The 18,597-nt window shown below is 46.4% G+C and overlaps 1 protein-coding gene across 1 annotated transcript in view; it reads right to left on the bottom strand.

The window, feature by feature from the left end:
* The window catches only part of LOC142246684 (uncharacterized), a 91,437-nt gene extending 73,661 nt beyond the window's left edge, over positions 1 to 17,776 (bottom strand). The window contains exons 1-2 of the mRNA XM_075319750.1: positions 17,716 to 17,776; positions 2,071 to 3,817 (exon numbers count right to left, since the gene is read on the bottom strand). Of these exons, the coding sequence (XP_075175865.1) occupies positions 2,071 to 3,817; positions 17,716 to 17,776 (1,808 nt within the window). The remainder of the gene's footprint in view (positions 1 to 2,070; positions 3,818 to 17,715) is intronic.
* Positions 17,777 to 18,597: the final 821 nt, after the last annotated feature.

Consider the following 18,597-nt stretch of genomic DNA (forward strand, 5'->3'; position numbering starts at 1 on the left):
CCAACAAAAACAGGTGCTAACTGAAAAAACATAGTAACTATAAATACAAACAGTTGCACACTGAAAAAGCCAAAAATGTACTAGGGAAAATATGGCACTGCATTTTTGGCTTTTTCAGTGTGCAACTGTACAAACTACATTTATAGTTACTATGTTTTTTCAGTTAACACCTGTTCACATTTGTTTGATGTGTAGTTTTTTTATATTTCTAGCCAGTCTGATTCTGTCTGTACCTGCTGCTTTGTAATGCAAAATATCAAATCCTTCATGCTGTTTTCTAATGGCAAAAACTACAAAGTGCTCCGATATATTAACTGTAATTTGTCCCATGTAATATATTTGGTCACATGTAATATTTGCAGGTTACAGTAAATAGGATGCACCACGAGCCCTCTCAAAATTAGAACCAGGAGACATCTGCCCGATATAGGAACTAAAGTCGCAATGTGTCTGCAATCTCCTATCATTTTACTACAGTACACAATTCAACAATTCAGATTCTACAGGTTTTTCCATGCAAGGAATTGAAAGGGTTCACCCTCACCACACTTGGAATTATTATGCAATTATTCAAATATCCTTAGAAAAACAATTTTTATCAATTACATTATTTAAATTGGTACCTGCATTGGTTGGAGACTAATATTTAGTACATCATTCCAGGTCTTTATCTTCTTAGTATTTTGTGAATATATTTAAACATATACAAAGATGTACAATGCTGTGCATAGTCTGTCTCCTCTGTATATCTCTGAACTAGTCTCCCACTACACTTCAGCACGTCACCTCTGGTCCTCCCAAGATCTCCTTCTCTTCTCCTCTCTCATTCGCTCCTCACGCAACCGACTCCAAGACTTCTCCCGAGCATCCCCAGTCTTCTGGAACTCGCTGCCTCAACACGTCAGACTATCTGCTACCCTTGCAAGCTTCAAACGGAACCTGAAAACCCATCTGTTCAGAAATGCCTATAATCTACAATGACCTCACTGCTTCACTATCATGCGGAGCCACCGTGCGGAGCCGCCGCCCGACCACCGAGCGGAGCTGCCGCCCGACCACCCAGCGGAGTCGCCACCCAACCACCAAGCGGAGCCGCCGCCCGACCACCAAGCGGAGCCGCCGCCCGATCTACACCCCACCTACTCTCTCCTCCCCACAATCCTATAGAATGTAAGCCCACAAGGGTAGGGCCCTCTTCCCTCTGTACTAGTCTGTCTACTGTAACTTGTGTATGTATTCTGTATGTAACCCCTTCTCATGTACAGCACCATGGAATTAATGGTGCTCTATAAATAAATAATAATAATAATATACAGGTAACCACTGTATATTTTAATCACTTACATTATGTAATTGTATATGAATGTTAGCACAGTAAGTATATATTTTTCTAAATATTATTTATCTTTTTTTCCGTAGTATAACAATTTGGTTTACAAGTATAAACATTCAAATTTTGAAAATTGCAAATATTTCCATTTTTTTGTAACATTTCCCAAATTTTTATAAGAAAGACACCGGAAAACATTGATTGAAATTTATGACTTACAGAAAGTAAATGTCAGGAAAAACAATTCTCAGAATATTTGGTGATAAGGGGGAATTTGGGGTGATGCAATTCAAGGATGCATCCACGTCTTCAACAGTCTGCATTTCAAATCATGAGTCAAATGTCAGGCATGCATACGATATATCTACATAGGCCAGAGATAAAGACGGGTCTATGTAGAAAAGAAGACTGATTTTAAATAAGTAAAGGACAATATAAGAAGCCATTTCGAGAGAATCAAAGAATACATACACTTCTTCTATTGGTCAAGCAGCAAAAAGAGCTTATTCTGAGATATATGTATTTCATTATGTTATATTAGGCTAAATCAGCATGAATCACAAGAGTCTTATGATGTCTAAGTACAGACATGGGTGCGGTACACAGTCCAAACACCATTTTGATTCCTGTTTTGGATATCTTCATACAATACTGACCATTACACTGGGATATGTTGAAATATTCACAAAAAGTAAAATATGTTAGATTTTAAAAATGTTCCTTGGTAAATAAAGAATTACAATAGTTTCTTCCCAGTGTGAGTTCTCTGATGTCGAACAAATTGTGATTTAGTTCTAAAATTTTTCCCACATTCTGAGCATGAAAATGGCTTCTCTCCTGTGTGAATTCTCTCATGTATAGCAACATCAGATTTCGTATTAAAACATTTTCCACATTCTGAACATGAAAATGGCTTATCCCCTGTGTGAGTTCTCTCATGTGCAACAAGATGAGATTTGTAAATAAAACATTTCTCACATTCTGAGCATGAAAATAGCTTCTCTCCTCTGTGAATTCTCTCATGTATAACAAGATGAGATTTTGAAGAAAACGATTTCTCACATTCTGAACATGAAAATGGCTTCTCTCCTGTGTGACTTCTCTCATGTATAACAAGATGAGATTTGCTCATAAAACATTTCTCACATTCTGAACATGAAAATGGCTTCTCTCCTGTGTGAATTCTCTCATGCATAACAAGATGAAATTTGTTAATAAAGCATTTCTCACATTCTGAGCATGAAAATGGCTTCTCTCCTCTGTGAATTCTCTCATGTATAACAAGATGAGATTTTGAAGTAAACGATTTCTCACATTCTGAACATGAAAATGGCTTCTCTCCTGTGTGACTTCTCTCATGTATAACAAGATGATATTTGCTCATAAAACATTTCTCACATTCTGAACATGAAAATGGCTTATCTCCTGTGTGACTTCTCTCATGTTTAACTAGAATTGATTTACCTGTAAAACATTTTCCACATTCTGAACATGAAAATGGCTTCTCTTCTGTGTGACGTCTCTCATGCATAACAAGTGCAGATTTGTAATTAAAACATTTTTCACATTCTGAGCATGAAAATAGCTTCTGTCCTGTGTGAATTCTCTCATGCATAACAAGATGAGATTTCTGACGAAAACTTTTTCTACATTCTGAACATGAAAATGGCTTCTCTCCTGTGTGAATTTTTTCATGCGTAACAAGATAAGATTTCGTAGTAAAACATTTTCCACATTCTAAACATGAAAATGGCTTCACTCCTGTGTGAATTCTCTCATGTTTAGCAAGATCAACTTTCGTAGTAAAACATTTCTCACATTCTGAACATGAAAATGGCTTCTCTCCTGTGTGACTTCTCTCATGTCTAACAAGATGAGATTTGTAAATAAAACATTTTCCACATTGTGAACATGAAAATGGCTTCTCACCAGTGTGAATTTTCTTATGTCGTGCAAGATCATATTTCGTAGTAAAACATTTTCCACATTCTGAACATGAAAATGCCTTCTCTACTGTGTGACTTGTCTCATGTTTAACAAGTTGAGATTTGTATAGAAAACATTTCTCACATTCTGAGCATGAAAATGGCTTGTCTCCTGTGTGATTTCTCTCATGTGTAATTAGATTTGATTTACTTGTAAAATATTTCCCACATTCTGAGCATGAAAATGGCTTCTCTCCTGTGTGAACACTCTCATGTAGAACAAGATCAGATTTTGTAGTAAAAGATTTCTTACATTCTGAACATGGAAACAGCTTCTTCCTTGTGGGTGCTCTTTTATTTTTCACACTTCTGTGACTTTTTTTTTGCTCAACAGTCTGTGATGAATTAGGAAATAGCACTTTTAAAGGATCAGGTGATAGACCTTTGGTGTGAGGGGCTGAGGTGTTGGCATGCTCTTCATATGTATCTTGTGCAATGTTACAATTATCTGTCTTAAAATTAGAAGACACGAGACGTCTTTTGGAGCGTCTGGTACGGCCATCTGCCAAGAATAAGATTTGATTTTTGAACAAAATAAAACTTTTATTCATTTAATAATAAAAATGTAAGAAAAATGAAAAAAAAAAAATCAGATAATAATAGAACCTTGCAATTTGTAACTAAATAAAGTGTCATTTACATGATGTGATGATTTTGTACTGAGTCAATTTTACTAATGTTCATTTCCGATCATTGGCCAGTGCAAACATCAAGTGACAGAGTAAAACATTTGTCATTGATCGCATATTTTATACGAGCATAAAAATTATGGCTGTCAGCAATGTATCATCCCCTTTGTGTAAATAGAGGATGTTTTGCAATAATACAAAAAGGCACAATAGAACGGAAACAAACTGTCATTGCTACATGAAAATTAAAGGTAATAATCTCCAAACAACTTACTATATCATCAATCGATGTCTGCTGATGAAATTATATTCTCCTTACAGCCGCTCACTTTCAGTCTTCAGAGGAAGTAGAAGGCTGTAGTAGACACCTGTCACTGAGCAGTGACTGTTACAGCTTCATGCACCACCTCATTGACTGTATACAAGTGGCTGCAGGGAAGATATAACTTTATTTTCTCCCAATAGACTCACTCCTAGTAAAACAGCCCAAGATCATTTCTATACAATTTCCCTTCAAATTACCACCATATCTGTATGTAAATGTAGATGACATGTTTTCTTTAAGAACCAATATTTGCCTGTGTAATGGATCCTTAGGCTACATTCAAACATTCAGTATTTAATAAATATTTTAAATCAGTATTTGAAAGCAAAAATCAGGAGTGGAACAATCAGATGAAAAGTATAATACTTTCTACCCAGTCATGGTTTTGTCCTCCTTGAAGAAGCAACAACACCTCGCGAAACGCGCGTTGGTGGCGATCCCTTCCTTTCTTGGGTATGTGCATTATGTGATTTCATATACTTGACGTCAATGGCTGGTTAGTTTTTTTTTGTAAGCATGTGGTTTTTACTATGTACTTTCTTTTTGGCATTTGACATCTTTTATTGGTACGCACTTACACCTTATATTTTGTGGCAAATTGCCTGCCAAAAGAACTGTTGGTAACTATTAGCCCTTTGTTAGAAATTGCTGATATGGTCCTCTACATGCCTGGGTGGGGTTGGATTTTATTATTGTATGTACTGCAACTGTCAGTTGAATAGAGCATTGGTACAATCCACTTACCCCGGCGTGTTTGACTATCCTTTAATATATCTTTATCTCCTCTCATTCCCACGACTAGAGGGTTGCAAATATCCAGCACCTCTCCCCTCGACGGCTAATCTTTTCCGCTAATCTTTCTTTTTTTTTTTTTTTTTTTTAAACCGCATGGCTCTCCCACGACTAGTAGAGACTGTGAACAGCAGATTCCATCACCATATTACACCTATTTTGGTGGCTTAATAGAGTATCTTTACATGTTCCTCTCTCCCACGGCTATTGACAATAACCATATTGTATATTTGCATCACAGTGTATGCCCCCCTTGATTCAGTGGTAGTTTTTAACTTCCTTTATTTGCTGTCTTGCGTTTGTCCTTTTGATAATAAAAATTCCTGTTTGCGTATACACTCGATTGTTCTCCTTTCTTGTACGCTACTACGAGTGGTGCATATACTCCGCCAGCGCAAGTGTGCTGGCGGAGTACTTACCCTATGGCTCAATCTTTGAGAAATTGTCTCAAAATACTGATGTATAATAGGGATGTGCGCAGCCAATCAACAAGGTTTATGGCATGCGGAAGTTGCCTGTACACTGCTGTGAGCAATAAAGAAAAAAAATAAATGACGTGGGTTCCACCTACTTTTGATAACCAGCTAAGGTAAAGCAGGCAGCTTGGGCTGGTATTATCAAGGTGGGAAGGCCCATGGTTATTTGGCCTTCCCATCCTGAAAATAGTAGGCTGCAGCCAACCCAGAAGTGGCGTACTAATTAGAGGTGCCAATTCTGTTGCTTTGCCCACCTCTTCCCAATTGCACTGATGCAGTGGTAATCAGGGTAATACGTTTGGGGCTGATGTCAACTGTGAATTGACAGTTGGCATCAAGCTCAGGGGTTAGTAATGGATAGATGTCTATCAGACACCCCCCATTACTACCCCGGCAAGCATAGTTAAAAAAAAAAAAATCAAGCAGGGAAAATAAAGTTTATTTGAATAAAGACCCACATTCACCAATTTATTAATAAAAAGATATTCTGGAAGTTCCAACGTAATTAAAAGAATAATGTCCCATGATGTCCATCAATTCTTTTGGAGCTAGGTTCTGAGAACATTCTCAAAAGAAGGCTCCATAGGTCACTGCCAGTAAACGACCGCAACGAATTTTTCACGAGTGGCGATATCACTAAGTTACTGACATTACTGCTCATGAGAAATTCTGTACTGCCTCGTTCTGAGAACGTAGCTCCATAGCAATTGATGGGGGTTGTGGGACATTACTCCATTGGATTACATCAGAACTTTGAGGATTTTCTTTTCAGTTAATAAGTGGAGTCTTTATTCAAATGAACTTTTTTTTCTGGTTGTATGTGTTTTTTCTTTATACATGCTGGGTTAGTAATGGGGGAGTCTGATACACGTCTATCCATTACTAACCCCTGGGCTTCATGCCAGCTGTAAATTCAAAGCTGACACAAACCTCAAAACCATTACCCCAATTGCCACCGCACAAGGGCAATCAGGAAGAGCCAGGTGAAGCGCCAGAATCGGTGCATCTAATGGATGTGGAACTTTTGGGGCGGCTGCAGGCTTCTATTTTCAGGTTGAGAAAAGTCAAATAACTTCCCCCCGCCTGATAACACCAGCCTCCAGCTGTCTGCTTTACCTTGGCTGGAGCCCACATCATTTTTTTTAAAGTATTTATTTAAATAATCTATATATATAATTGCCTTATTCTGTCTGTCTGTCTGTCTGTCTGTCTGTCTGTCATGCTCCAAAATTATGTCCTTACGGTGACACAAAGCTGATTGGCCGCTGGGCTCGCCATGGCCCCGTTCCCCCCACGGATTGGCCGCTCGCCCAGGCTGCGCCCCCACACGGATTGGCCAGCCGCTCGCCCAGGCTCCGCCCCCCCCACAGATTGGCCTCTCGCCCCGGCAGCCTGCAGGCATTGGCAATTCGGCCACGCCCCGCCCCGCCCCCCTCACGCAATGCACGCTAGCTCTGGCCCCGCCCCCCTCCCCCCCGAGCATTCCCCGAACTGACACGGCTGTCACGGAGGTGAGTACTGTACTCCCCCCCACCCTCCCCCCCCCCGCGCATTCCCCGAACTGACACGGCTGTCACGGAGGTGAGTACTGTACTTCCCCCCCCCGCCCCCCGCCCCCCGCTCACACGGGAGTGGTGTGGATACGTTGGTAAACATGCTAGCATAGTTACCAGCTGGTTACAAGCGCATCAAGGTCCTGCAGCGGCGGAAGATCCACACGCACACACATAACAGCACACACACACACATACACCCACATCAGATCACACTCACTCACACACACCTCACATACACATCACATCGCATCCACACACTCACAGCATCCGGCGATATCCCTTGCTTCTCTGCCTCGATACTGTGCTGTTGTGACCTTCCAGGACCTGACGGAGGATCACATGGCCAGAAGCATGTGGTATCTCCGGATGTTGTGAGTGTGAGCGCGTATGTGCGATATCGTCAGTGTCTGTGTGTGTGAGTGTATGCGATCGGGTGTGTGTGAGTGTATGCGATCGGGTGTGTGTGAGTGTATGCGATCGGGTGTGTGTGAGTGTATGCGATCGGGTGTGTGTGAGTGTATGCGATCAGGTGTGTGTGAGTGTATGCGATCGGGTGTGTGTGAGTGTATGCGATCGGGTGTGTGTGAGTGTATGCGATCGGGTGTGTGTGAGTGTATGCGATCGGGTGTGTGAGTGTCGGCAGAGGAGCACGGCGTGCTGGAGGAGGCTGGGAGCAGAGAGGCTGATCTTGGGGAAGGCTGGGAGGGGGAGGCTGATGCTGGGGGAGACTAGGAGGGGAAGGCTGATGCTGAAGGAGGCTGGGAGGGGGAGGCTGGGAGGAAGGAGGCTGGGAGGAGAGAGGCTGATCCTGGGGAAGGCTGGGAAGGGGAGGCTGATGCTGAGGGAGGCTGGAAGGAGAGAGGCTGATGCTGCGGGAGGCTGGAAGGAGAGAGGCTGAGGCTGGGAGGAGAGAGGCTGATGCTGGGGAAGGCTGATGCTGAGGGAGGCTGGGAGGGGAAAGCTGATGCTGGGGAAGGCTGGGAGGACGGAGGCTGGGAGGAGAGAGGCTGATCCTGGGGAAGGCTGGGAGAGGGAGGCTGATGCTGGGGGAGGCTGGAAGGAGAGAGGCTGATGCTGGGGGAGGCTGGAAGAAGAGACGCTGATGCTGGGGGAGGCTGATGCTGGGGGAGGCTGGGAGGAGAGAGGCTGATGCTGGGGAAGGCTGGGAGGAGAGAGGCTGATGCTGGGGACAGAGAGGAGAGGCTGATGCTGGGAGGAGAGAGGCTGATGCTGGGAGGAGAGAGGCTGATGCTGGGGGAGGCTGGGAGGGGGAGGATGATGGGGGAGGCTGATGCTGGGGGAGGCTGGGATGAGGGAGGCTGATGCTGGTGGAGGCTGATGCTTGGGGAGGCTGATGCTGGGGGAGGCTGGAAGGAGAGAGGCTGATGCTGGTGGAGGCTGATGCTTGGGGAGGCTGATGCTGGGGGAGACTGGGAGAGGAAGGCTGATTCTGAGGGAGGCTGGGAGGGGGAGGCTGGGAGGAAGGAGGCTGGGAGGAGAGAGGCTGATCCTGGGGAAGGCTGGGAAGGGGAGGCTGATGCTGAGGGAGGCTGGGAAGGGGAGGCTGATGCTGAGGGAGGCTGGAAGGAGAGAGGCTGATGCTGGGGGAGGCTGGAAGGAGAGAGGCTGAGGCTGGGAGGAGAGAGGCTGATGCTGAGGGAGGCTGGGAGGGGAAAGCTGATGCTGGGGAAGGCTGGGAGGACGGAGGCTGGGAGGAGAGAGGCTGATCCTGGGGAAGGCTGGGAGAGGGAGGCTGATGCTGGGGGAGGCTGAGGCTGGGAGGAGAGAGGCTGATGCTGGGGACAGAGAGGCTGATGCTGGGAGGAGAGAGGCTGATGCTGGGAGGAGAGAGGCTGATGCTGGGGGCAGAGAGGCTGATCCTGGTGCAGCATGGGGGATGGTGCACGATGGGGGGTGCGCAGCATGGGGGATGGAGCACGATGAGGAGTGCGCAGCATGGGGGATGGAGCACGTTCGGGAGTGCGCAGCATGGCGGATGGACCACGTTTGGGAGTGCGCAGCATGGCGGATGGAGCATGTTTGGGAGTGCGCAGCATGGCGGATGGAGCACGTTTGGGAGTGCGCAGCATGGCAGATGGAGCACGTTTGGGAGTGCGCAGCATGGCGGATGGAGCACGTTTGGGAGTGCGCAGCATGGCGGATGGAGCACGATGGGGGGTGCGCAGCATGGCGGATGGAGCACGATGGGAGGTGCACACCTCTCCCAACACACACAACACACCACACACACACTGGGAACCACAAACACCGCCCTACACAGACACCCACACACACAGACAACGCTGCACACACACAACACCCAACACACAAACACCGCCGCATACATAAATATACGCACATATCATGCAACACACACATTGCACAAAACATACCTCCCCCCAAAACACACCACACCCACACAAACCGCGCAACACACACACACACAACGCTACAGACACACAGCGCTCAACAAACAACGCAACACACAAACAACACCGCTCTCACCCCCCGCCACACCCAGACAACACCCAGAACATGTACAGCTCCTACACAAACACTTGGTAACTACACACAACAACATCTATATATATATAACAAAAATCATACATTAACTACACAATACGTAAATTCTAGAATACCCGATGCGTAGAATCGGGCCACCTTCTAGTCTATATATAATTGCCTTATTCTGTCTGTCTGTCTTGCTCCAAAATTGTGTCGTTACAGTGACAGTGTCGTTAAAGTGACAACTGACGGATTGGCCGCTGGGCTCGGCCTGGCCCCGCCCCCCCTACGGATTGGCCACTCGCCTCGGCCTGGCCCCGCCCCCCCGCATGGATTGGCCGCTCGCCACGACCCTCCACACACATCGCCCGCTCCAGCGTACACCGGCTTCCGGTACACATGTGCAGGGAGCCAGCATACGCTAACGCCTCGCCCGTTCGGCCCCGCCCCCGGCACACATTGGCATGCTCGGCCCCGCCCCCAGACATAACTTTGCGATGCTGGGATCGTGACGGAGCCGGTGTACGCTGGTAACCATGATACACATCGGGTAACTATAGGAAGCGCTTTCCTTAGTTACCCGATGTGTATCATGGTTACCAGCGTACACCGGCTCCCGGTACACATGTGCAGGAAGCCGGCATACACTGACGCCTCGCCTGCTCGGCCCCGCTCCCGGCACACGTTGGCATGCTCGGCCCCGCCCCCGGCGGCCCCAGCATGGGGGATGGAGCATGATGGGGGGTGCGCAGCATGGAGGATGGAGCACGATGGGGGGTGCACAGCATGGAGGATGGAGCACGATGGGGGGGGTGCGCAGCATGGAGGATGGAGCACGATGAGGGGTGCGCAGCATGGAGGATGGAGCACGATGGGTGGTGTGCAGCATGGGGGATGGAGCAAGATGGGGGGTGCGCAGCATGGGGGATGGAGCACGATGGGGGGTGCACAACATGGGGGATGGAGCACAATAGGGGGTGCGCAGCATGAAGGACGGAGCACGATGGGGGGTGCGCAGCATGGGGGATGGAGCACAGGAGGGGGTGCGCAGCATGAAGGATGGAGCACGATGGGGGGTGCGCAGCATAGGGGATGGAACACGATGAGGGGTGCACAGCATGGGGGATGGAGCATGAAGGGGGGTGCGGAGCATGGGGGATGGAGCACGATGGGGATGCGCAGCATGGAGGAAGGAGCATGATGGGGGGGTGCGCAGCATGGGGGATGGAGCACGATGAGGGGTGCGCAGCATGGGGGATGGAGCACGATGGAGGTGCACACCTCCCCCCAAAACACACACACACATTGCCACACGCGCACCGCATAACACACCACACACACACTGGGAACCACAAACACCGCCCTACACAGACACCCACACACACAGACAATGCCGCACACACACAACACCCAACACACAAACACCGCGGCATACACAAATATACGCACATACCACGCAACATACACACATTGCACAAAACATACCTCCCCAAAAACACAAACACGCACCCCACAGCCACACAAACCGCGCAACACACACAGCACAACACACACACAATGCTGCAGACACACAGCGCTCCACAAACAACGCAACACACATAACGCAACACACAAACACCGCTCTCACACCCCCCCCCACCCAAACAACACTCAGAACATTTACAGTGCCCTACACAAACACTTGGCAACTACACACAACAACATATATATATACAGTGCCTACAAGTAGTATTCACCCCCTGCAGATTTAGCAGGTTTGATAAGATGCAAATAAGTTAGAGCCTGCAAACTTCAAACAAGAGCAGGATTTATTAACAGATGCATAAATCTTACAAACCAACAAGTTATGTTGCTCAGTTAAATTTTAATAAATTTTCAACATAAAAGTGTGGGTCAATTATTATTCAACCCCTAGGTTTAATATTTTGTGGAATAACCCTTGTTTGCAATTACAGCTAATAATTGTCTTTTATAAGACCTGATCAGGCCGGCACAGGTCTCTGGAGTTATCTTGGCCCACTCCTCCTTGCAGATCTTCTCCAAGTTATCTAGGTTCTTTGGGTGTCTCATGTGGACTTTAATCTTGAGCTCCTTCCACAAGTTTTTAATTGGGTTAAGGTCAGGAGACTGACTAGGCCACTGCAACACCTTGATTTTTCCCTCTTGAACCAGGCCTTGCTTCTCTTGGCTGTGTGCTTTGGGTTGTTGTCTTGTTGGAAGATGAAATGACGACCCATCTTAAGATCCTTGATGGAGGAGCGGAGGTTCTTGGCCAAAATCTCCAGGTAGGCCGTGCTATCCATCTTCCCATGGATGCAGACCAGATGGCCAGGCCCCTTGGCTGAGAAACAGCCCCACAACATGATGCTGCCACCACCATGCTTGACTGTAGGGATGGTATTCTTGGGGTCGTATGCAGTGCCATCCAGTCTCCAAACATCACGTGTGTGGTTGGCACCAAAGATCTCGATCTTGGTCTCATCAGGCCAGAGAACCTTGAACCAGTCTGTCTCAGAGTCCTCCAAGGGATCATGAGCAAACTGTAGACGAGCCTTGACATGACGCTTTGAAAGTAAAGGTACCTTACGGGCTCGTCTGGAACGGAGACCATTGCGGTGGAGTACGTTACTTATGGTATTGACTGAAACCAATGTCCCCACTGCCATGAGATCTTCCTGGAGCTCTTCCTTGTTGTCCTTGGGTTAGCCTTGACTCTTCGGACAAGCCTGGCCTCGGCACGGGTGGAAACTTTCAAAGGCTGTCCAGGCCATGGAAGGCTAACAGTAGTTCTATAAGCCTTCCACTTCCGGATGATGCTTCCAACAGTGGAGACAGGTGGGCCCAACTCCTTGGAAAGGGTTTTGTACCCCTTGCCAGCCTTGTGACCCTCCACGATCTGGTCTCTGATGGCGTTAGAATGCTCCTTTGTCTTTCCCATGTTGACCAAGTATGAGTGCTGTTCACAAGTTTGGGGAGGGTCTTAATTAGTCAAAGAAGGCTGGAAAAAGAGATAATTAATCCAAACATGTGAAGCTCATTGTTCTTTGTGCCTGAAATACGTCTTAATACTTTAGGGGAACCAAACAGAATTCTGGTGGTTTGAGGGGTTGAATAATAAATGACCCTCTGAATAAACTTTTCACAATTTAAAAAAAAATTAAAAAAAATAAATAACATTCTTTTTTGCTGCAGTGCATTTCACACTTCCAGGCTGATCTACAGTCCAAATGTCACAATGCCAAGTTAATTCCGAATGTGTAAACCTGCTAAATCTGCAGGGGGTTGAATACTACTTGTAGGCACTGTATATATATATATATATATATATATATATATATATATATATACGTATATATATAACAAAAATCATACATTAACTACACAATACGTAAATTCTAGAATACCCGATGCATTAGAATCGGGCCACCTTCTAGTTCAAAATAATGGCATGGGATCCCCTCTATTTTTGATAAGTAGCCAAGGTGAAGCTGACAGCTAAGGGTTGCTGACCCTATCTGTCCACTTTACCTGCAGTGGTTATGAAAAACAGGCGAGACCGCACGTCAATTTGTTTTTGCAGGTCAATCTTGCCCATTTTGCTTTATTTTTCAGCCCCCCTTAGCCCTTTCATAAGACTATTATACAGCAAACAAGTTCAGGTCTACATTGACTTGCATAGGGTTTGATGTTCGGGGTCTAGTTCGGGTTCCGAACCAAGTCCGGCCAAACTCGGCAAATATAAACATACACAGGTCACTTATCACTAATATAACACACTGTCCAAATACTGAACATAGCCTAAGGGGTGCTTCACACATAGCGAGATCGCTACCGAAATCGCTGCTATGTCACGGTTTTGGTGACGCAACAGTGACCTCATTAGCGATCTCGCTGTGTGTGACACTGAGCAGCGATCTGGCCCCTGCTGCGAGATCGCTGCTCGTTACACACAGCCCTGGTTCGTTTTCTTCAAAGGCGCTCTCCCGCTGTGACACACAGATCGCTGTGTGACAGCGAGAGAGCGACGAAATGAAGCGAGCAGGGAGCAGGAGCCGGCATCTGGCAGCTACGGTAAGCTGTAACCAGGGTAAACATCGGGTAACCAAGGTGGTTACCCGATATTTACCTTAGTTACCAGCCTCCGCAGCTCTCACGCTGCCTGTGCTGCCGGCTCCGGCTCTCTGCACATGTAGCTGCAGTACACATCGGGTTAATTAACCCGATGTGTACTGTAGCTAGGAGAGCAAGGAGCCAGCGCTAAGCAGTGTGCGCGGCTCCCTGCTCTCTGCACATGTAGCGATGTTATGATCGCTGCTGCGTCGCTGTGTTTGACAGCTAAAGCAGCGATCATAACAGCGACTTACCAGGTCGTTGTTACGTCTCAGAAAATGGTGACGTAACAGCGACGTCGTTGTCGCTGTCGCTATGTGTGAAGCACCCCTAAGGGTTTATTACACAAGCAAATATTGGCCTGCAACAAGCATTGATTAGGGATATGGAAGCATCTTTCTTCTCTCTGCCCATGGCCCAAATGTTTCTGTTGATGGAGGATTTAGGAGAGCCAGCGAACAACAGTACATTTATATGTTCGCATTAATATTATTATTGACATGTCTGTAGCCTGACCTTGCTTGAATAATAACAAATAATTGGATTGCATACTACATACCCCAGTGTGGGCTGAGGAAATGATGTCTATTCTTCAGTGGCTATCGCAAGTGGACCACTAGTACCCCATCAGTCATGTCACAGAGTGCAGGAGGTGCTCATATTGTGCCTGTCTTGTTGCTCCCAGGCTGTGCGCATTCACTTCATATGCACTGCTTATGCATACTGCTTCATATGCACTGTGCATTAGGCTCATTTCATATGCACTGCTTTCCCTGCTCACCGGCGCCTGTGATTGGTTGTTGCCTGGATAGTTTGATTTATATTTCTTTGCTTGTATCCTGAATAATCTAATATATAAAGCTGAGTGTATGTATGTATGTATGTATGTGTGTGTGTGTGTGTGTGTGTGTGTGTGTGTGTGTGTGTCCGCTAAAGGAATCTGTACCGTCGCATTTACAATCACGAAATTTTGCACAGACGCCTCATGTGACCCAGGGAACATCGAACATCGTAGACTATGTTTTGACAGGAAAATTTAACTCTGCGCTTTACAGTTACTCTCCAAAAACCTGCCTCCATTAAAGTGAATGGAGCCTGGAACTACAGGTTATTAATAGCAGCTGTGATTGGTTGCTAAAGGAACAAAGAACATTGTTAGTACAAGAAGCTTATATGTAAGGTAATAAGATGTCAGTGGGGAGACGGATTGAGAGACAGAGAGAGACAGACGGGGAAAGAGACAGACAGGGAAAGAAACAGAGAGACAGACAGGGAAAGAGACAGACCGAGACAGATTGGGAAAGAGACAGACGGGGAAAGAGACAGACGGGGAAAGAGACAGACAGAGACAGGCAGACAGGGACAGAAACAGGCAGACAGGGACAGAGACAGGCAGACAGGGACAGAGACAGGCAGACAGGGACAGAGACAGGCAGACAGGGACAGAGACAGGCAGACAGGGACAGACAAAGACAGATGAGGAAAGAGACAGAGAAATAGAGACAGACAAGGAAAGAGACAGGGACAAGCAGACCGGGAAAGTGACAGGAAAAGAGATGGGGAGACAGACAGGGAAAGAGACAGGAAAAGAGGCGAGACAGACGGGGAAAGAGACAGCTGGAGAAAGAAACAGAAAGATAGAGACAGGCACAAACAGACAGGGAAAGAGACAGACCTGGAAAGAGACAGACGGAGAAAGAGACAATTTTTTATTTCAAATTTAAATAAAAAATATATATATATATTTGCATATAAATTTGAAATAAAAAATTATTATAATGAGATAACCGCATATGGACACTCATATATGCATGTATACCCGCGCACATGTATCGATACAAAATCATAGTATATACCACAGGTCTGAGCGATAATTCAGATCATTGGAATATCGGGCATCCAGTTTCATAATCCACTTGGCCTCTGCATAGCTTTTTAAAAAAAGTCGTTTTTTTTTCTTTCTATTCTTATATCAAATTCAATTATTTTTCTATGGGCGCATGGGGACACATGCGTTTATATGCGCGGATATGTAGTAAATTAAACTTATATACAATATAGAAAAATGCATGTTTCTTGCTAGCTGTCAGTATATAACATTTTCAGCTGATTTGCTTCACCCTGTCCCCATTGCAGAGCTTGGGCGTTTCTTGTCCTCTTGTGCTCATTTGGGAGTTTGCCTTTGAGTATTTAAAACGTGTCTGATGTATGTATAGTCACCTATGACTAAGGACTTGTTTTTATTTATTGTCCGAAACGCGTAAGGTGCCCCTATGCGTGTTCTCTTAAGTTTTGGATCCGTTGGATTTTAAATATCTAATACATTTTTTCTATTTTAATATTTTAATATACTGGATTGAGGTGCTGGATCCATTCTTAACTCCTTCCCAGCTATACACCAGCCTGGCCAGCCTGGAGGACCACAAGGACCTGCAAGTTCTGGAGCGCAGTTGCCTAAGGTAAGCTGAAGTCTTGTTCCTTTTCTTTTTTTTTTTTTTCCTTACTGACTATGCTTTATCTGTGCTGGGTATCATAAAATGGGGGGCCCTAGACCAATTGTTTTATTTATTTTTGCACCGCGATAGTGACCCAGACAGTGCCTGTGATGGATTCCAGTCAGACGCTGTCACATAGGCTGGGGGCACGTCTGACTGCAACCAATCACACACGTGTGACACCCCAGGGCTGTGGGGTACTTGGTCTCGGGTGCGTGGTGCGCAGTGTGGAGGACAGTTGTGGTTGCGGCCGATGCCCGGTTGCGTGACTCTGGGGGTCGGTCCGAATAAAAAGGAGTGAAAATAAAAGAAAAAGGAGAAATAAAAATAAGGAGTTTTTCGACTACGCCACTTGCGGTGTGAGACTATGTTATTTAAAGCCGCCGCTTCAGGGTCCTGCTGGGGCTGGTGGAGTAATGCAGCTTAGGTGTTTTGGGCCCTGCGCAAGCAGGGCTAGGCCCCAGCAGTGGATGATGGGGAATGTAGTGTGGGACCGTCTGTGTAAGTGTACGGAGGCGATAAGGAAACAGTCCACACCAGTATTATAGTTTCAGTGCTTGGACCTGTTGGTGCTGGTTCCAGGTGTTCCCGCTCCCCTTGGTTGGCGATGGACCCTGGAGATCTTCTTTCCTGGCAGATTTAACAGTTGACCATAAAGTGTCCCGCTGTCCTACGGTCTGCACCCCGCCTCGTGCTGAGTCCTGTGAGCCTAGGTTCCAGACCTCCACAGGCGCCCTGCGTTTCCTGGAGTATTCCATTTCCACGGGTATCCCACGGTCCCTGGAGTCCTGGTTCCTTACTCCACAGTCCCTCACTCCTGTTACAGCGTTTCGTTGTTACTGCAGGTCTTGCTACACCTTTCTTTCTTTACTTCTCTCTTTCACTCCTCCGACTACTACTCTCAACTCTCCTCTTCCTACTCCTAACCGACTCACTTTCTTCTCACTCACTACTTCTTCCCGCCAACTTCCCAACTGACCACTGGCCCCTCCCCTTGCTGGTGGGTCTCTCCCTACAGATTGGGTTGCAACTATCCAATCAGTGACCATCCCTTTTACCTGTTGCTAGGCAGTCTCCCAGTCTGGAATTGGGGTTGTGTATGTGGCATGAAGGTGCTGGTGTCTTGACTGGCACGGATATTCCGGGGTTTGGGTTTCCACGTTACATTTGTGGCACCTGACACCGCAGGGGTGCTACACACGCCAGGATGGCCGATGGGCGGGAAAAGCAGTGCATATGGATGAACAATGATGAGCGGCCCAGGAAGTGAAGGAGAGGCAGCTGGAGCAGTGTACAGCCATGCTGGAGCCTTCGTAAGCATGAAGCATTTGCTTCTACCTTATTTTCTTAATTTTTCCCTTATTCTTTTTCCCCCCAGTCCCAGATCCGGATCAATATCTGGAATCTTGGGCCAGGGTCTGGTACCTGGGCACCTTTGAAACCGTGCGGATCCAGACTTTTACAGTCCGGGTCCACCCAACACTAGTGGTGACTCCTCACCGGGGCAGTTACCTGTAAGAATGTCCTCTTTGCATCGCTCACCATCCCGCACATCACTTTCTCCTTTCGCCATTATGGCTTTAGCACTGGTATTCTTCAGATCTTTACTCAGATTTCAAAGCTGTGAAAGTAATAATATAATAGTCAGAGATACAAGGAAAACTCACATGGAATGTTCTAGATAGACGCTTTTACTACTCGCTTGTGTGGCTCCTGAGCTGCTTATTGATTCCATCATCTCCACCTTCTCTATCACTAAGTGCTCTCCACAGAGTCAGTACAGCAGCGATAGAAGCAGACGTCACTGGAGCAGGATCCAGACAACATTACGACACAGTGACTTCCGATATTATTTTGTCCTCACATTTTAGACACCTTATCATAGACAGGACCTTCTCTGTGACGTAGGTGTGACAATTTGGGGTCAATGTCACTCTACAGCTCAATCCCACCCCCCCCTCCTTAAGGCTACAGATCATACACACGTGCCCCAACCAGTCCACACACCCCGGATGATGTATAAGGCTATGTGCCCACGCTGTGGAAAATGCGTGGATTTTGCCGCGGATTTCTCGCGGAAAAGCCACGGATTTTCCAGAAATCTGCAGCACAGCTACTCCCCAGCCATTTCTATGGCATTTGGGAAATGCTGTGCCCACGCTGCAGATTTTTCCGCAGCGGAAATCGTGCGGATTTTCGTGTAGAAAAATCTGCAGCATGTCAATTATTGTTGCGGATTTTCGTGCGGATTTTGCCTATTCAATTTGAATTAAAAAAAATTGCAAAATCTGCAACAAAATCCGCGTCAAATCCGCAACTATGAAAAGGTGCGGATTCCGGGGGAAAGCTGCGGATTTTGATGCAGAAAAATCCGCAGATACAGAGTCCCGTGGG

Source organism: Anomaloglossus baeobatrachus, chromosome 7 (genome assembly GCF_048569485.1).
Source record: "Anomaloglossus baeobatrachus isolate aAnoBae1 chromosome 7, aAnoBae1.hap1, whole genome shotgun sequence".
Classification (NCBI taxonomy): domain Eukaryota; kingdom Metazoa; phylum Chordata; class Amphibia; order Anura; family Aromobatidae; genus Anomaloglossus; species Anomaloglossus baeobatrachus.